This window comes from Octopus sinensis, linkage group LG12 (genome assembly GCF_006345805.1).
Source record: "Octopus sinensis linkage group LG12, ASM634580v1, whole genome shotgun sequence".
NCBI classification, from domain to species: domain Eukaryota; kingdom Metazoa; phylum Mollusca; class Cephalopoda; order Octopoda; family Octopodidae; genus Octopus; species Octopus sinensis.
Genome location: NC_043008.1, coordinates 52341184 through 52362754, shown reverse-complemented (window position 1 = coordinate 52362754; position 21571 = coordinate 52341184). Strand labels below are relative to the sequence as shown.

Here is a 21571-nt window from a genome sequence, read left to right as displayed (position 1 = left end):
TATTGTACTGATATTACTATCAAGAGTTAAATCTTCCCATCACCAATACCAGATTTCAAACCAGATATAGAAAATTAGTCTCTTTACATCAGATTTAAAATGAAAAACACCACTTGTATGATGGTGGTGCTCATTTACAACTATTGTTCAGACAAGGAGACACAAGCACCCTTTCCACATACACATGACAGGTTTCTTTCAAAATCTGTCCACCAAATCCACTGTCAAGTTTTGCTCAGCCAGAAGATACATACCCAAGGTGCCACACAGATAGCCTTTCTCAAATCTGAACCTGGAAAGATTAAGTTTAAAAGTAAAAATCCACAGATGAAAAATAATACTATACTTGGTAATACTGACCTGAGTCATTTTACTCTATTGCAACACATACTGACATTTTTCCAGCCAGTCGTCTTTGACATCAGTTTATGAGAGAAAGAGACAGACACAAAGAAAATCTTAATTTTTGCACCTAAAGGCATCATGGATTATTCTAAAATGCTTTGGTGGGTTCATAAAAATCTTGGAACTTAGTTCTCTACATAGACCTTTCTTGTTACACTAGAAGCCTTGTGTCTTTAGATATTCCCTCAACTTTCGCTTCAAGAAATTATTCTAATTGTAACTGACAACTATGCTCTGATTTATACGAGATATTCTTGCTATCATCTTTTAACATATTCATTATTCATTATACATTATTCATTATTTCTCATATAACATGAAATGTACAATGTACAAACAACAAATTGTACATTATATATATTACAAATGTTTAATGTTATTAATAAATACTTTTTATGATAATTCTTTCTTTTATTAATTAACCAACTCATTAAACATAATTTAACTATAAATGCTAGAACTACCATTTCTTTATTTCTTAATTCATTTGATAGAAACCTGCCTGAAACTAATCCAAGTTCTATGAAACAAATTCTTTTTTTTTTTTAAGTGATCTAAATTAATTCCTTTAATCAAAATTCCATGTCGACTTATATTCCAAACATCAGCTTAAAAGTAACATAAATTCTTCATTAATCTCTAAATTAATTGAAACCAAGACATTATTTTCCAACAGAAATATTGTAACAAAAAGGTTAATGTTAAGAAAATCAATCATCTTCTGTTGTGGAATTACTCAGATCTCAAAATGTCAATTAATTCACCTTTTTTTTTACAGCACATTTCTTTTGTTAATGTACCACAACTACTATACCGTCTTTTCTATTACTTTTTAAAATTTTCTTCTTTCTTCTCTAGATTCAACGTGGAGAATAGAACTAACTTCTAATTCCGAGCAAATTAATAGTACGGAAATGACATTAAATTTTCACGTGCCTGAGAGAGAAGGTTATCGACATCTAACATTCAAAAGGCTTGCTTATCTCCCCAAATTCTTTGCTGTTACCAGTTACGAAAATATCAGCACTGGTGTGGTTAAAGTATCCTTTGGAGATAATATCAAATCTATGGACATATCCAAAGTGAGAATTTTTACTTTCTTGAATTCTGTGACTGTATTTTTATTTTAATTATTTGTTTACTTATTTATTGTAATTGTTGCTACTGTTATTGTTGTTGTTAAAGTTCTGGTCAGCCTTGATTGAGAAAACTTTGGGTTAGAGACATTCCAGGAATGGCCATCATGTTTTCCCAAATGCATTCATCCAAGACTTTCATTCACTTAGTCCTTCTTTCTAAGACAGTAGGGTGTTATTCAAAGAAGATTTGGCATCTATTTCTTGCAAGTCAACTTATTACAAAGATGCTTCCCCTCATTAACTGGAGTTATTTTGTATGTGTATCAGTGAGTGTTTGTGCATGTGTGTATGTGTTTCTCTCTCTATGTGTGTGTGTGTGTGTGTGTGTGTGTGCGCGCGTGCACATGTGTGTGTGTGCATGTGTATATGTTTATAAATGTGTCTACATTTGTAGGGACCTTGCTTGGCTCTGTCTGTGATTCAAAAGTGAATCCACTCACTTGTTGCTTGTCAAACAAACCTGAAATCCCTTTGTGTTTGCATCTCTTACTCTGGATGATTAATGGGAAACACTCAAACTTGCTGGTCACTAAAGGGTCAGTCCTTTGTTTAGGATTTGACCTACACATTTTTATATATGTATGTATGTATGTATGTTCATATATCCATATACATACGTATGTACGTACATACACATGTACATACATACATATGCACAGACATACGCATACATACATATAGTGGACTCTCCTGTCATAGACAACAAATGAGTGATCTGCAATTCATTTCTTGCTGAACAATTTGCACAGATGATCTGTTTATAGTTATCAAATGTTTGTGCAGTACATGAGCACACTCCCTCCATAAACCCGATGTTGCCTTTACGGGTGCACATTGTGCTACACATAAGACATCAAAGTAATCATAGTGCTATGTGATTTGCTCAAGAACATAAGCATCACCTGATCCAGGAATTGAAACCTCGATTTCATGATAGTGAGTGCAGCATCCTATCCACTTGGCCACACAGTTTCATGTATACAACCTGTATAAGTGTTGGGGAAATTGTGAACCAGTAGCCTCTGCTTGACACCTCAAATTTGTTCAGGAGTAGGGCAATGTTTGTTGATCCCTTCCATCTTCTTTATGCTGATGGTCAAGCTGAAGGCTTTATATTCAGTAGAAAACTGGTTTATAAGTTCCTGAGCTTCTTCTAAGGAAGTTGCTACTAGTGCAGTATTGTCTGTGAAAAGTAGATTATGAATGATAATGGTATGTAGCAGTGTTTTGGCTTTTAAAAGCCAGTGATTTAATAACCAACCACTTGTTTGAAACTGGAATTTAACACCATTTTCTATGACACTAAGAGCATACTTCAGCATCACTGAAAAGAAGAGTGCAAGGAAAACAGGGAACATGACACAACCTTGCTTTGCACTATTTGTAACATCAAAAGAAATTGAAGATTCCCTGCTGAACACAACAATAGCTTTCATTCCCTCATGAAAGAAAATAACATTCAAAATCTTGTCAGGTGTACTATGTTATTTCAAAACTTTCCAAATTGCTTGCTAGTTAAAAATCTCGAAGGCCTTAGTAAGGTCAATGAACACAATGAACAGTTCCTGATTTTTCTCACATACTGTTATATCTTTATGGATAAACAAATACACTGCAACAGCATAATAACAATATAATCGAAACAAACGGTAGTAACCACACACAACATCACAACAATCTTTTATGAACCAACAGTCCAACTCGCTAACTCAAACTGTAAACTTTGAACTCCAACTTTGACTATTAACCCACGACTGTGGAGCTAGCACAAACTACCCTCCAACACAAATTGCCTCACTTGCTCAGACTGCCATTATTTTTATGTAGTGGTCCAGTCCATTCTTGTCAGGGAGCATCATACTCTTGCACAGCATGTACCTTCTCAGTAACCTGAAGGAAGGAAAAGAGTCATCAGTACCACAGCCAGAGTGAAATCTGCACTGTGATTCTGGATAGATGTCATTTATGATATGTTAGATGATCCTGTCAAGAATGAATCTATTGAGAGTCTTACCAGCAATTTACAAAAGAGATATCCCACAATGATTATCACAAACACTTTTGTTCTTATAGAGGTATTGAACTGAGGCATCCTTAAAGTCTGTGATGTATGACCTACTCTTAAAATATTTATGAAAAGGTTGTGTAAATTTTTGAGAAACTTCTGTCCACCATGCTTTAGAGTTCAGGCAGGACAGCATGCTTGCCAGGTGCTTTACAGAAGAGAGTTGTTCAACGGAATTCACAACTTCCAGGAAGGTTGACTCCAGAGACAATTCCAGTATTTCAGCATAATGTGGAATAGACATTATGACATCATCATCAGTGACTGAGGTAGAGTTCAAAGTGGTTGTTTTATCATTTCAGGATGTCAGATTTGTCAGTTAACAGTGTCTCTCCATTGGATGAAAAAAATTGCAGTAACACCATGCTCTTGATGACTGTACACTTTCTTGAGGCCATTATAGAAAGCTTTAGGGTCCTATCTGTCTGCTGCATCTTGGAGTTCAGTAGCCTCGGATAACAACCTGGCTTTCTTCATCTGTCTAAGAGTACACTGGACCTAGCCTTTGAATTTCTTATATGCATTCTTTTACTGGATGAGCTCTTATCATTGATCCATCTTTTATGAGAGCTGTGCCTTTTATCTATCAATTGTGGAACATCTGTACTGTTATCATTGAACTAATATTGATGTTTATAAGCAGGAAGTCTGAGAAACTCTAGGGAGGCAGAGTGTGATGTATCATGCAGAGCCTTCCAAGATTATTGAATGTTAACACTGATATCAACAGTTTTCAGTGCAGTGCCCAGCTTGTTAGAGAGTTCAGCTTGCTTTTCAGTAGTTTTCAAAGGCAGAACACTAATATGTTTAGGCCACTGATAACTTTTGTAGTCTCGTGTGTTTTTTGATGGAGCATAGCCTTACTATGAAGAAGGGAATGGTCAGAGAGATAGTAGGTGCTATGAAAGGAATGTGTAATGTAAAAGTCCCTTATGTCTTGCTTCTTAGTGAAAACATGGTCTATGAGATGTCAATCCTTAGATCTAGGATGCATCCAGGATGTCTTGCAACAATTTTGCTGTTGAAAGAAGGTATTTGTGAAGCTTAGATAAAATTCCTTGTAGATGGAGAGCATGTGCTGACTGTTAGAGTTCATTCAACCTACACCATGACAACCAAGTACATGTCTGATAATCAGTACCAGCGTGAGCACTACAGTCAGCATAAAAATAAGTTTATCCCTATGTTAACAACTGGAGATGACATTATGAAGTTGGTTGTAAAAGTCATGATTTATCTGTTTAGAGATGGCCGTGATTGGAGCATAGCAACTGACAAAAGTGTTGCAATCAATTTGTAATGTTAGTGTCGTGATGTGATCAGAAATACCTTTGGATAGAGAGGGAAAGGATCAAATTATTCCTACCTTGATAGAGAGACCAACACCAGAGTGGCATAGCTCATTCTCATTTATTCCAAACCAGAAAAAGGCATATCCACCTTTCCTTTCTTCAATGACGATCCTACAAAACAATTTTCATTGAGTGCAGCTATGTTAATTTAAATATATAATAAAACTAATCTGCTTAAAATTTTCTTTTAAAATTTTTCAGATTGCCATGACAAGAATACTTACTGGTGAAGAATATGGTTGTTTTAACATAAACAGGACAAAATCACATCTTCAGTATTCCTGCAAAGTGCTGAAACGTAAGTTTTCATTGAACAACTAAATCAAACACACATAGCTTTGTTAAGCAATACATTAAAAATAATCAGGACCAAGAGTATGTTGGTGTGTTGTTTACTTTGCTTCAATCAGTTAAGCATTGTGAGGGTGAGTACAATCGGTCACCCAAATCCCCAGACTCCTTTACTGCCTCACAGGAAGTCCTTTCTTTGTGAACTAGCCTAGTAGCTAGGCTGCAGTGAAGTTCCTGTTTACAGTTCATCTGTTATCAGTCCATGGGCAGTGCCCTATATATAGCTTCCCCTCAGAACTGTTGACTGTCATCGGAACCAGGAAGGTATTTTAACCATCCTGTCAGTGCATATGGCTATTGGCTCTTTTGGTGACAGTTCATTGTCAGGGGCTTGAGTGACTTGCTTAGGAAAGCCTTTATTTGGTGGTTGAACTACTTGTTTGGGGCTGTCAATCTATTAATGGAAACAGTGTCTTGTCATCTGCCAATCAGGAGTTGAAATGATTTGTCTCCCGGATGTAACACTTCATATAGGCCACCATAGGGTAACTGAAGGGATTTTTATTGTGTGTCACAACAAACAATCACAAACTTTGCCTTGTGGAGATCATTTGATATGGATGACCTAGGTATCATGTGTTGACATGGGAATAGGGTGTAACTGACTCACATTGTCTCTCAGTTGCACGAGATATCTTTCGATATCTGGGTCTGACTTTGTGTCAAAAGAACTCTCCCAGTACAGTAAGTGGGGCACCTTACTCTATTTCTGAGAAAGAAGCGTTGAGGTTTTCCTTTGGGGCAATGTGGATTCCCAACATTTCCCATGGATGTTAATCAAACTAGTTGGGCCTGTTAAGTCTGGTTGTGAGGGATTCCTTCAAGTGGCAGTGAAATTTCTCCACTAAGCTGTTGGCATGGAGGTGGTAGGCTGTTGTACGTTTCATTGTGATACCAAAAAGCCCACACATGTCAATCCACAGGTTTGAGGTGAATGGGTCCACAATTGGATGAGATGCTGTCTGGGACACTGAAAAGGGTGATCCAGTTTGTGATGAAGGCTTGGCTGATTTCTTTCGTTTCCATGCCACAGAGAGTTATTATGTCAAGCCACTGAGTGAAGTGGTCCACCAAGGTTAGTGAATACGAGCAACCTTGTGAAGGTGGTAGGGAGCCTATGTGGTCAATGTTGACATGGCTGAAATGAACCTGTAGGGGTTTATAGCTGCTAAGAATTGTGCTTTGGTGTGCTGATGGATTTTGGATTGTTGACAGATGATACAGAATTTGGCCCACTCCCCAATTTGCTCCTGATCTGGTGGGCACTGTGGAAGGTAGAGATAAATGAGTGATTGTTGAGAACTTTACAAGATGTCACAAGGAATGCTGTCAGTGATGTGAAAGTCCTCAGTGAGCATAGCAAGGAATTTGGTGTACAGGTAGGAGATCATCAGTGATCGATTCTCAGCACCCTCTTGTTTATCATAGTCCTCCAGGCCATAACCAGAATTTAAGACAAGTTATCCTTAGGAGCTCCTCATGCTCCTTGTTCTTCTTGCTGAATCACTAACAGAACTAGTGTGAAAGTTTCAGTCGTGGAAGCAAGAGCCAAAGTCTTAGGAAATTGGAAAACAGACAAATCACAAGTCCCTTCAGGTAGATGGCCCTGCTCAATATGTAAGAAGGACATTGGTAAAAACTCTATAAGGTATACCCAGTGCAAGCTTTGGACATGTAAGAGGTGTTACAAGAAGGTTAACAGAGAAAATAGACTTTGTGTGTGGAAAATGTGCAGGTAAAGGATTTATGAAGGCTTGAAAGCTATGAAGCCAGCATACACTGTTGGATGGATAATGTCAGTGTGCACATACAACAGGGTGTAAAGGATTTAAGAGGAAAACTGGGTATAAGAAGTTTGAAATATGTGCAAGAGAGAAGACTGTGATGGTATGGTGATGCATATGGATGTGGACAGCTGCATAGAGAAGTGCCAAGCTCTAATTGTGGAGGGTACCTGTGAAAGACATGGGATGAAGGAGTGAGAAAGGATCTTCAGACACAGGGCCTCACTGAGTACCCAGTGCTTTCTGTAAAGTGGTTGGTGTTAGGAAGGGTATCCAGCCTTAGAGACCATGCCAAAACTGAGAATTTGGACAGCTCTCTGACTGACCAGCTCCTATCAAATCATCCAACACATGCCAGCTGGAAAATGTACATTAAACATTGATAATAATAATGATGATGATGATACAAATATATATGTAGGCACACTTCTATAGGCTACCTTTGATGTTATATGCTCTAACGTTTTTTTGAAACAAACTTAATAGTGTTCAGTTAATCACTATACATATCCATCATTTTCTGTTAAAATGTCTTATTGACAAGTTTCATTTCTTCATTTCCCTGAAGAGAAGATTACACTGTTTTACACCATTTTATTCCTTTGGAATAATACCAGTGATATCTTCAAAACATGTGTTGGAAGTAAAAGAATTTGAATAACACCTGCGTTTAACTCCATTTATATATATATATATATATATATATATATATGAAATACAAAATGGGACAAGAACGCAAAACATCCGGACAACTAGGTGATACAAAAAGGGACAACAAAACATCCAGATAGATGATACAAAATACAAGGACGGGTCATTCGAAGCTTTCTATCCTCAGTCAAGAACCAGATCATCCTCGCAACTTTGGCTGATTAATCTTGAGATTGCTCCAATCTGGCCCTCCCTAAGGAAAAAAACTAAGCTAAGAGCATTAGATTCCTTGGAAGAAAGCATCAAATGTATACAAAAACAAGGATGGAAAAACAGACAATGTTACACAAATATAAATACAATAAAAATAATAATAACAGAACATAACAAGAGATGTCTTTCGACTGGGGATGAATTGAATTAAGCTGGGGTGTGTGGAAATGAAGCCTTATGGCAGAGATACAAAAATTTCACAAACACAGGGAAGAATATCGATGTTGCACAGATGGTGGTCAGACCCCAAAAGAGTGAGAAGTCTGGCCTATCGGTCACATGGGAAGAGAAGAGAGAGAAAAATAGAAGCAGAGGAACAAAAGTATTAAGGAGGGAAAAGAGAAGAGAGAGAGAGAGTTGTAGAAGCAGATGGACAGAAGAATTAAGGAGGGGCAAGGAAAAATGACAGGGACATAGTGAAGTGAAAAGTGGAGGGAAAGTGAGTAAGAAGACAAGGTAAAGAAATGTGAGAGAGAGGGAAAGAAAGAACGAAGAGTGGAATGAACGAATAAGCATGAAAGTCAAATTGTCCAACCCATGCCAGCATGGACAACAGACAGTAAATGATGATTTTGAATGTGTGTGTGTATATATATAGATAAATATATAAATAAAAAATAAGATTAATAGTAAGAACAGAGATAAGATTTAAGCCTGTCAAGAATATCTTGATTTCATTTACTTTCTTCTTCTTCTTCTTCTTCTTCTTCTTCTTTTCTTCTTCTTCTTCTTTTCTTCTTCTTCTTCTTTTCTTCTTCTTCTTCTTCTTCTTCTTCTTCTTCTTCTTCTTCTTCTTCACACACACATATATTTACATGTACCAACATACAAATACATACATACATAAGATGACTATACACACATTTACATATACACCCACACGTATCCGCTTGTATGCTCATATATGTATTATTAAATTATTGTGTTCCTTAAAGTAAGATGGGGGAGTTAGTTAAAGATTAAAATTTAAAATGGAGATAAGTAGGGTTGTTGGAGAATACCTACAGGGTGTTATGGATATATGTATATATGTGTTGTGGATATATGTATATATGCATTTATGTATGTACGTATACACACATGCACACATACACACACAAAAAGAAACACACACACACTGAATAACATATTTTTTAAATTTATATTTCAGGCAAAAATTGGCTGTTGAAAGTTATTTCCTCTGAAAAACATAAGCAAAAATTTGTCATAGAAATATTTCAAGGCAACTTATCATCTGTCTCCAGAAACTTAACATGGAATCATTTTAGTGAATATGGACTCAATTATATTAAGCATTTTAGTCTGAAGACATACGAAGTTGATGAAATCACAAGTCTAAAACTCAGTTTCTTTTATAAATCTCTGAAAATCAATGAAGTAAATATATTTTCTTAATCTATTTTAAAATATCTAAAGATGATTAGGAGGCAGACTGCATGTTTTAAGGGAGTAAATTTGATACTTCAAAATGGCTGGATCCAGATTCTTAGTCAAACTAACTTCCTTTCTAGTTCTTTTCTAAAATATTCTTATAATAGGCACAGGTATGGCTGTGTTGTATGAAGCTTGCTTCCCAACCACATGGTTCTGGGTTCAGTCCCACTGTGTGGCACCTTGGGCTAGTGTCTTCTACTCCAGCCCTTGGCTGACCAAAGTCGTGTGAGTGGATATGATAAACAGAAACTGGATTTTATATGTATATATGTGTGTGTATGTGTGCATGTGTGCATGTGTGCGTGTGTGTATGCGTGTGTGTATGCCTTTGTGTCTGTGTTTGTTGCCCCATCACCTCTTGACAACCTGTAGTTGGGGTGTTTACATCCCTGTAACTAAGCAGTTCAGCAAAAGAAACAAATAAAATAAGTACTAGGCTTAAAAAATGTCCTGAGTTCAATTTGTTTGACTAAAATCCTTCAAGGAATTACTCCAGCATGGCCACAGTCAAATGACTGAAACGAGTAAAAGAATAAAAAAATAAAGAATAATGATGGACAGCCCTAGACCTGTCCCTCACTACACACACACAACCCACCCTATCCCCTTTCAATTCTGACTCTCCTTTTTTCTCAACCTTATCACTGACCCTTTCCTTCAACCCTGTTCACTGCCTTATTCCTGCCCCCATCCTCCCCTCCTATTTATCATCCACATTCAAATGGAAATTGTAGTTGTGGTACCTGTGCCGGTGGCACGTAAAAAGCACCATCCGAACGTGGCTGATGCCAGCGCCGCATTGAATGGCTTCCGTGCCAGTGGCACGTAAAAAGCACCATCCGAACGTGGCTGATGCCAGCGCCTCATTGACTGGCTTCCGTGCCAGTGGCACGTAAAAAGCACCAACTGATCGTGGCTATTGTCAGCCTCCCCTGGCACCTGTGCTGCTGGCACATAAAAAGCACCCACTACACTCACGGAGTGGTTGGCGTTAGGAAGGGCATCCAGCTGTAGAAACACTGCCAGATCAGACTGGTGCCTGGTGCAGCCTCCTGGCTTCCCAGACCCCGGTCGAACCGTCCAATCCATGCTAGCATTGAAAATGGACGTTAAATGATGATGATGATGATTCCTCTGCCTAGAATCATCTCCCATTGTCTTTTCTGTTTCCCTCTGTTATCGGAGCCAGTTTAAGGCCTTAACTTTGCAAGATACAAGGTAATCATCATCAGGATTGGTGCCATGGCATAAGCACTCAATCCATTCTGTAATATAGTTGGCATTAGGAAGGGCATCCAAACCATAGAAACCATGCCAAAGTAGGCACTAGTGCATGATGAAGCCTTCCAATTTGTTAGATCCTCTCAAACCATTTGACCTATGCCAGCTTGGAAAACGAATGCTAAATATGATAGTGATGGAAGTGGTGATGAAAGCAGTGGTGGGGTGATACTGTTGTTGCTGCTGGAGGTGGTGGAAGGAGTGGTGATAGTTGTAGTAGTGGCAGCATTAGTGGTGGTGGTGGTGGTGGTGATGATGATGTTGATGACGACGATATTGGCAGCGGCAGCGACGCTTGTGTCAATGTGATCAGCTAAACCCCCTCTCTCACAAAGTGCCACCCTACCACCTGAACAACTGAAAATTCATCTCCAATATTGTTTAATTCTTACTGGTCTTTTCTGCTTCACTGCATATAGGTACCCCAAATGGTACATCTTATGGCTGAAAGCAGTGGGAGTAGTGTAAATTGTTGACTGTTCTAATGATCCTCAGAACTAAATCCATATCCACTCTTTTAATTAAAATCAAAAATTCTAATAACCCATTGATGGATATGTCTGGTTAGGAGAAAAGTCAAGCAGTATAATCTATTTATCAAACTTTGGTGACATAAATATTATTGGTTGCTCAACTGATTGGGTGGTTGACTCGGAGGGAGGTGGGATGGAAAGTATTTAAAGTGTCTCCCCCATGAAACGTTGACACAAATAGAGAGATGCAAGGACAAACAACATCAACACCTTGACAAGAAACTGAAGCAAATCATAATCAGTGTTCAATCAGGTGAGTTATATTAATGATATTTCAAATCTATCATTTCAGATAAGTTTGATCAACAATTTCACAGAGATTAAGTTCAGAACAAATGGAGGAAGCAAACTTCAGGATGACTCGGTGATTGAATTTATCCGAATAACAAAAGGTATATGGTGTATCTGAAATTGTCTTTATTAAATGTTGTTTTTTTTTTAATGTCAGACACCAATATCATACACAGACACACTCATACACACCCATTCAGAGACACACACAGACTCATACATATGCCCATACTTTCATCACACATTCACAAACATAAACTGGTTGGGTGGATAATGTAGTGAACAGTCAACTGAGGAGTATTTTCCAGAGGAAATCCAATCAGGAAGTGATTTTGTTAATGTCCAGGAATCAAGAATAAAATCATCTGGACTTTTCAGTGTAGAACAATGTGGAAAGATAAACATTATGGTTTGAGGTGATAGAGTATTTAAAAGTCATAGTAGCAAGAAGTGGAGAGATGTCATTATTGGAAAGGAAGAGTTCTAGAACAAACTATCATGTTTAATTAAATCAAATGGAGAAATTGGTAAAACAGCCAAACTCGCTATCTCCAATTTGGTTTTCATGCCTCTTCTCGTCTATGGTCATGAATGTTAGGTAATGACCAAAAGAGTATGACTGCAAATACAAGTGGCCAAAATGAAGTTCCTCCAAAGGATCTCTGGAGAAACTTGACAGGGTGTGTAGATCAGAGATCAGGGACTCTCTCCAGGTCAGGCCTTTACTTTTTTGCATTGAGAGGTCATGGCCCTGGTACTAAAGATATTCAATTAGAGTGTCATAGGAAAGATTCTTCAAGCCAGCGTTGGTTTGTTCACAACCTTGTTACAACCTGTGTTGAATTGTTTACATCAATGTAACTTAACAGTTCAGTAAGATAGGCTAAAAAACTAATACCAGACTTTAAAAAAGACAGTGCTAGGGTTGTATTGTTCAATTAAACTCTTCAAGTAGTGCTCCAGTATGGTTTCAGTCTAATGACTGATGCAAATACAAAAATTGTGCCACAAAAGAAAGAAGCATTGAAACTTAGTTTTATATTCTTGGTGGGGCAAAATGTTTTATGAATATTTAGGCAGAGCTGATCTTTGTCAATTTCAAAACCACTGCTCTAGAGAAAAACAAGGGAAAATTCCTTAAAACAACTGAAAGTTCTTTATACCATTCATTGATCTCTTGGTGTTCTGTATTTCTTTAAAACATAACTGAATATTTGTTCTTGTCATTTCATTTCAATATCTATTTAGTCTGATGAAAGAGGGTAAGGAATTGAAGAGCCATTACCCATGTACAAGTATGGCTTGGTAACATGTACTATGTTTTCTTTAATTGATCATTTTACAAGCTTATGTAGTCATGAGCAAACATAGTCATCTTCTTGACTCTCCCAGTCTTTGGCCTTTTAATACATCCAGGATGTGATACTTTGAGGGAGAGAAAGCCACACCAATGCTCAGCTGGTACTCATTTGAATGTAGACAAATCACAAATCCCTTCAGGCAGATGGCCATCTTGATCTGTAGAAAAGGCGTAGGTAGAAAATCCATAAAATGCACCTGGTGTAAGCTATGGACTCATAAGAGGTGCAACAATATCAAAGGAAGATTAACAGGAAAGATAGTTTTTGTGCGTGGCAGATGCACAGGTGCAATAAGCACTGAAGATGTACAGAAAACAGATTCCATCACATGCAAGGGGGAAAATCTAGAAGTAATAGATAGCTTCCATTACCTAGGTGACCAAATCAGGGTGGATGCTCTGAGAGCATAGCTGCTAGAATAAGTTCAGAGAGATATTCCCTTGCTAGTAACAAAGGGCTTCTTGCTCAGGGGGAAAGATACACTGTATGATGCCTGTGTGCTAACAGCCATGCTACATGGCAGTGAAAGATGGGCTGTGACTGCTGAGAACATGCATAGGCTTAAAGAAATAAAGCTTGTATCTTCCACTGGATATGTAATGCCAGTGCACATACATGACAGAGTGTTAGCTCCCTGAGAGAAGAGTTGGACATAAAAAGCATCAGTCATGGTGTACAACAGAGGTGACTGTATGGACATGTGTTGCATGTGAATGAGGACAGCTGTGTGAAGAAGTGTCACACCCTAACATTGAAGGGAACCTGCAGTAGAGGTAGATCCAGGAAGACATGGGATGAGGTAGTGAAATATGATATTTGAATGCTGGGCCTCACAGAGGCAATGACAAGTGACCGAGACCTTTGGATATATGCTATGCATAAAAGAGTGAAAAAAACTACAGAAGGCTTGTATTTTATGGTTAAAGAATATATTTAAATCGTTATGTTAGACAAATGTTATAAAATTTTATAAAATTTTAACATTTGTCTAACATAACGATTTAAATATATTCTTTAACCATAAAATACAAGCCTTCTGTAGTTTTTTCACTTTTTTTTGTCTTTTATACATCCAACCACGTGCTTTCACATACCAACTCTCTCACCTATATATATATATTTCGTTTTTGTATTTGGTTTGCAAGATTTTTTTATGTGATTTCGTGTGTTGAAACATAATTTATTGTGTCTTGGGAGAATCATTCCCTTTTAGTGCCTTATTAATTTAACACTCATTTATTTATTTACTTATACTAAAATTTTCATTGCAGCTTGCAACCTTTTCAACAGTCATTGACTATATGCATACACACACACACTCACACACACACACACACACACACACACACACACACACACACACACACACACACACACACACACACACACACACACACACACATACATAACGTCATTCAATGCTTGCATGTGTTGGACAATACATACATATATATATATGTATATATATATATATATATATATATAAGTTCAGCAAAAATTTAGATTCAAATGAATATGGTACTTAATTTAGATGCACAAGAATTCTGTATGGTGTTATCCATAAAAATCCGTGGGGTGATTATAATCAAAATAAGCAACAAGTAATTTGGTACGATCGTTTCATACTACATTTTAAAACTGTTGTGACACAACATTTAATAAAATGATGTAGTACGAAACGATCGTACCAAATTACCGCAGTCATTCTTGTTGCTTATTTCGAGTATATATATATATATATATATATATATATATTATATATATATATATTGACAGGGAGGGATCCAGTCATAGAAAATCTGCCTCAACATATTCTGTTTGCCTCATGCGAGTATTGAAAAATGGACATCAAAATGATGAGATCCTTGAAATTGTCATCAGCTACTTCTTATGTCCAAGAGTTTCTTCCAATCTGAATGGCTCCTCATATGAAACAGGATTGGACTTCTCAGATCACTGATAATGTTTGTGTGTTCCAAAAATACTTTTGTGAATTTTCAACTAAAATTTACTCTTTACTTTTTAGGGAAAGAAGAGAAACCATCTCATATGAGCCGCAACATGACAATAGGTAATTATTCTGTTTGCATGCATGTGTATATCCAGCTGGTGTTTCTGACATACATTCATATACACAGATATATGCTGAATTTGGTGGCAAAAAAAAAAAAATTACCACCCCAAAATGCTTACCATTATTTCATTTGTTTTTATGTTCTGAGTTCAAATTCCACTGAGGTTGACTTTGCCTCTCATCCTTTTGGAGTCGATAAAATAAGTACCAGTTGCATACTAATCAACCGTCCCCCTCCCTGCAAAATTTCGGGCCTTGTGCCTTGAGTATAAAAGAATATGTGTGTGTGTGTGTGTGGTGTGTGTGTGTGTGTGTGTGTGTGTGTATGTGTATATATATGTGACCTCGTGTGTACCGTTGGCGAATTTTTTTTCCTCTGTCTTCCCTTCTCTGGATCTTTCCTTCTCCTATGTTTCCGATGAAGAGCTCCGCTCGAAACGTTAAACCCTCCTTTTTACCTTCTTTCCTGAGCGTCCAATAATACTATATTTGTCCCACATCCTCGCGTTGTGTTTTTTTGTGCTTTCTTGTTTGGATTAACTTTATATATATAAATATATATATATATATATATATATATATATAGATATAGATATAGATATATAGATATATACAGACATAGATATATATACATATACATACTCACACACACACATACATGTTTCTATATAAAACTAAGTCACAATGCTGTGGCATTTTTCTTGAGAAAGGATCACATGTAGACGTATAGTGTTAAATGTCACAGAAGTATCAGTAACAAACATCGAGCTTCCTGCAGATGATTAGACAAATTTTGTGCCAGCATCTATATACTAAAACAGTAATTAACAGATGATTGCCATCACAAACAGCTAGCAAGCTAGGTAAACGTTCATTATCAAGAAAGGAGAGAAAATATAGTCATTCAAATCATGTCTTCTCAGGAAAATTGTTAATTATATATTTCTTCATATATCATCAAACATACTTTCTTTATAAATCTTTTCATTCTGCAACTGCATGTTTTCAAGTTCAGTCCCTCTACATGTTACCTTGGACAAATGTTGTCATCACTATCCTGGGGCTGAAGATCAAGTGCCTCTGAGTGAATTTAGAAGTTAGAAATTCTGTATTTATTATCTGAGTGTCACTTAAATGATACCCACTTAATGTCATGTATTGAAAATAGGGGTCATGTTCTGTCATGGTTTGTTAGTTATGGATGCCAGTTAATTCTCCTCAAACACGATTTTATAATTGTGAGTGGATCTTTTCTCAAAACTCAGCTCTAAATTTGATTGGCAATTTAATGACTGTAGAGGAGACCGGATCTAGTAGTTGTTACATGGGTAAGTTGTTACAAGCCCATTATTTCCAGCTGTGAGAAATAGGTGGCACTTGGGTCTCTACCTCATGAAGGCCAACTCCATAGCATGATGACTGCACATGTGTATTGCACTGGTGGGATGTCACCAGGAAAGGTATGGCTCAAAAAACGATTTTTTACTCCAAAGGTGAAATTTTGCCACAAAGTTATTTCCTAAAGCACAAGTGGTATTACTGAAGTAGTTTGTGGCTCATTAGAAAGTGTTGGAAGTTGCTTTCGATACATGAAGGTGTGTCCTGGATGCCATGCATTGCTAGTGCTGTGTATGTGGTAATCCCCAGAAATCCATGGTCGGGGCTAATTGTTACAGTGTATCAACTTACCCCAGGCATGTAACAACTTACCCCTTCTATTTCAGTTTAACACACCATGCTTAGAAATTACAAAAGGAAGACTACAAGGTGTGGATACCCCTCCTGATGTCATGGAAAGTGCTGCCAGAAAAGTTGTGGTCGAAAAAAATTCATTATGGGATGTTGGCGTAAAAAAGCGCATAGGGGATGAAATAAATGAACAGAAATCCAAACCTAAGAAAGCAACTAGTACAGAAAAGGCAACAAAGGGGAAAGGAAAGTCAACTGAAATGGGCAAAGGCAAAAAGGAAGCAGCCTCACAGCAAGCAAGTCGCCGATTGGAAATGCCTTGTCTGCTCAGATTGGTATTCCAACTCCCTTCCAAGTGAATAATGAGTGCAGTGCATGATCTGTAAAAGACTGGGTACACACTGACAGTACCGATAGACGACAGGACTTTCTGTGTGATCTGTGTGGTGGGAAGTTAATGGAAGATGATTCCAACTAGATGGCACATGTAACAATGGGGAAACTGGATGATGAGGACTCTCAGTATCACATTAGGATATGAGGTGGTTCAAAGCACACTTAATAAATTAAAATAATACTTCCTAGCTGCAAGAAGGAGACGTATTCATTTTAAACTTGTTTGTTAACATAATTCCGAGTTATCAACAGTTGTAACAAAGCACCCGAGTAAGTCTCACAACATACCCTGCACTCGGGGAAATTGTTACAGCTGACACCACCTCATTAATTAGAACCTGTCTAATTAATGTTATGCAATTTCTGTTTTTGGCTGGTGATAACAATTAATAAAGATGTTTTACTAATTAAATCTGAAAAGAAGCTTCAGCTGTGTTCATTTATGTGGTTGCCATAGCAAAAAAATGAAAAGATGTAACAACTAGATCCGGTCTTCCCTACCAAGAATGTTTGAATGAGTTCATCTATTTTTGGTATATTTGTCATTATTAAGCTGGTATTTGGCTGTTTGAAAACTACAGCTACAATGTCTGAATGAAAGACAGGGAGTTAAGTGAAGTTTACAAATTTAATACATTAACTTCCCCATCCCCAATATTTGATTAATTAACTCTTAAAATCATATGGAAAATTTTCCAAGTCAAAAGCCTAGTCTTATAATTATTCTGTGACAAAACAAACCTGAATGATAGAAGAAAGGATAAGGGTTTACATTAGACAGTTCACTACTGCCCTCCAAAGGAATGTAAACAAGGTTTGTACATTTCCTTATGGTAGTGGGTCATAGTACAAGAAGTTAAGAGTTAAAATTACACTCATGATGAAAAGAAAAATCATTAGTATTAATGATAATCCTTGTTAAAAACAGGAGTGACAACTTCAACATTTAAACAATTAGAATTATGCAGTAGGGAGAGTGTGAGGTTTGATAAGAATGAATACCAGTATATTTTACGAAGAGGTTTAATAAGACTAAAATGTATCTAGAGTTACCTCCCATCCTTACCAATGACCAGACACACTTCTACAGCATGTCTCAATTCAATTTTTTATTATTTTCCTCTTGGAATTATCTCACTTGATTTTGACAGCAGTTATCACTACAGCTAATGAACCTTCTTTCAATTACTTTTGTAATTTTGAATGATGTTAAATACGTTTTTTATTGCTACATTAAATTTATTAGAAGCCACTTATGTATACATAAGATATTGTTTGATTGACTATTTTGTTGTTTTCTTCTTCAGTTATTGTCCTCCTTGCTGTCATCGTGTTCTTCTTGATCATCATCAGCATCGCATTCGTTGCCAGGTAAAACTCCTTTATTACTAATCTCTACTCTCATTTTATTTCCTTCTTGCGTTTGTATGGGTGTTTGTGGCTATATGTGTGTGTCTGCTTGTGAGCATATCTGTGTGTATATCTGTGTGTATATCTGTGTGTATATTTGTGTATGTTTTCTTAATAAATAACAAACAGGACATTACCAAAGTACTTGTGTATGCATGTGTATGTGTGCATGCATATATGTGTTTGTGTATATCTGTGTGTTTGTGTGTATGTAAAAATAACAGGAAAACAACATCGATGACATTTCACTATTTCCTTATGTTCCTTTCAGTAATGCATACACACCATTTCACTCTTATGTAATGCATGTGTCACTTATTCAGTGTCCTAACAGAAATATGAAGCTTATCGCAATTTTACTCATTGTCACAGTCACCTCTGTCCTGCCCCAAATGTCCCACAATAACATGTGTTGACACATTTCCAGCTCTCTCACTGCTGCTCTCTTTATTTTACCTTCTAACTTTACCTTCTGACTCACACAGTCTCTTTAAATTACTCTCTAACTCACTCTCCTTTCTTTTCCAACTGAAGTATGGATGTATCTACTCTACAGCAAAGCAGCTGTCCCTGTCTTTTACACCTTTAATCTCTCATTAATTGGTACAAAGCCATCTGCTTCCCTTAATGCTACTCTCCAGCTGAGGAGTTTTCGCTTTGCAAGGTACTTGGTGACCCTGTTGATGCTGGCGTCACGTGAAAATCACCTAGTACACTCTGGTATTAGAAGGGCATCCAGCAGTAGAAACCATGCCAAAACAATGTGGCCTGGTATGGCTCCTGCCTACTTGCTTCTGTCAAACTGTACAACCAATACAAGAAAGGCAAGTGGACTTTGAAGTTTTTACCTCCCATACCTTTTACAGTCACTGAACTGTGATCATGCAGGGACACTGCCTTTAGGGGTTTAGTCAAACGAATTGAGCCCAGTATTTATTATATTTTTTAAAGTCTGGTGTTCATTGTTATAGGGATGTAAACAAGCCAACACAGATTGGTGGTGGACAAACTCAAGCACGAACTCACACACAGATATATACATAAATGTTTTGAGGGAACCTGTGGAAGAGGTAGACCCAGGAAGACCTGGGATGAAGTGGTGAAACACGACCTTCAAACATTAGGCCTCACCGAGGCAATGACTAGTGACCAAAACTTTTAGAAATATGCTGTGCTTGAGAAGACCCGGCAAGCCAAGTGAGAACATAACCTCATGGCCTATGCCAGGGGTGTAACCAGCCCACTTATGCGTACCCTTCTTTCATTGGACACTAAACTCTGCTTGCGAAGACCTGTTGAGGCAAGTGAAATTGCAATCAAATTTGATGACTGGCACCCGTGCACCATCCAAGCATGATCGTTGCCAGAGCAGCTAACTGGCTTCCATGCTGGTGGCATGTAAAAAGCACCATTTGAGCTTGATCGTTACCAGCATTGCCTTACTGGCACTTGTGCCGGTGGCACATGAAAAAACATTTGAGCGAGGTTGTTGCCAGTGCCACTGGACTGGCTCCTGTGCAGGTGACACGTAAAAACACCATTTGAGCGTGGCCATTGCCAGTACCGCCTGACTGGCCCTTGTGCCAGTGGCACATAAAAGCACCCACTACACCCTCAGAGTGGTTGGCATTAGGAAGGGCATCCAGCTGTAGAAACTCTGCCAGTCCTCAGTCAAATCGTCCAACCCATGCTAGCATGGAAAACAGACGTTAAACAATGATGATGATGATAAGGATGATGTGTATATGATAGGCTTCTTTCAGTTTCTCTCTACCAAATCCATTCACAATGTTTTGAACCTAGATTTTATACTGATGCTCTTTGCCTGTGAGGAACCTAGCAGAACCTCCACTCCACCTTTCTTGGATGCAACACACATCTACACACCTCTGTCCAAGCATGTCAACAATCTCACTAGACCTACCTTTCAGTATGCCCATATTGAATTTGCCCATTCTAAGGGTATGGAAGGTGTAGGCTAGGGAGACATAGGGATGGGGAACAGCATTTTGCATCTGAAAATAAAGCTTGCATGCATGTTTGACAGATGTATCATATAAGTACAAATAGGTTTCAACCAGCATTTTCTTCACTGTCATTTTATTCACTTCAGATTCACCATGTTTACTAGGAGATAACCACTAGATAGGGATGGAAGTGAGGGGGAGAGCATGCCATATAGGTTTCAGATAGAGGTTCTAGGAGAAAGACTTCTACTAATAAGGTTTGAGGAAAAATACTTCTATTAGGGGCTTGAGGAGAAATACCACCTGTACAGGTGGTGGAGGTGAGGTGGTTGAGTAGGCACACCATGAATAGATAAAGGCCATGTAAAATATCCAAACAGAGTGAAAGCCACTATTTAAACATATGGCATGAAAAACAAGGATTTGGACATAATATGAGCAAGATAAAATAAAGTGAGTAACAAAATGAATGAAGCGATGAAATTTTTGAAAATTAGCCCTATGGGAGGAAAAAAAACAAATTGAACATGAGGATTTTTTATGCCAAAAGTAGAATTATAAATATAAATTATGAAATATAAAAAAATGAATTATTTCCAATTGATTATAATAATGTGAATTTAGTACATGAAATTCATTACATAATTCAATAAATAAATAATATTTTGATGTTAAACAGGTGCAGTTTTACCTCCCATACCTCTCAACTTCATATTTAACACTATATGTCTTAAAAGGGATCTTTCCGGATGAAAAACTGCAGTTACCAGCATTTAAACGATTCGCGTACGTTAAATATATATTAACAATGTTTACATTAAATAATCTGAATATGTGTGTGGGAGTGTGTGTATGTGTGTGTGTGTGTGTATAGGTACATGAGTTAGCATACAACAGTTTTATGTTGTGACGGCACACTGTAAAACTCGTATGCTAACTCATTGAATATGGAACACCACATTCATAAAATTAACAACCGCAAACTAAGGCAGTGCGCAGGCAGCATCGAAAATAGGCCCTCAAAATTTGATGGAGACACACATAACAACCTTAGAGACAGTGCAAATTCCAACTGCATAATGCATCACAGTAACAATGACTCAAGCAATAACACT

The 21571-nt window shown here is 37.4% G+C and overlaps 1 protein-coding gene across 2 annotated transcripts in view; it reads left to right on the top strand.

Annotated features, from left to right (window-relative positions):
* LOC115218043 overlaps nt 1-21571 on the top strand; it is a 215384-nt gene that overhangs the window by 21790 nt on the left and 172023 nt on the right. Inside the window, exons 6-11 of one of the 2 annotated variants that reach the window (XM_029787796.2) lie at nt 1264-1487; nt 5163-5259; nt 9171-9397; nt 11561-11660; nt 14947-14991; nt 18387-18450. In XM_029787796.2, the coding sequence (XP_029643656.1) occupies nt 1264-1487; nt 5163-5259; nt 9171-9397; nt 11561-11660; nt 14947-14991; nt 18387-18450 (757 nt within the window). The remainder of the gene's footprint in view (nt 1-1263; nt 1488-5162; nt 5260-9170; nt 9398-11560; nt 11661-14946; nt 14992-18386; nt 18451-21571) is intronic. The other variant, XM_036507979.1, reaches the window with a different exon arrangement.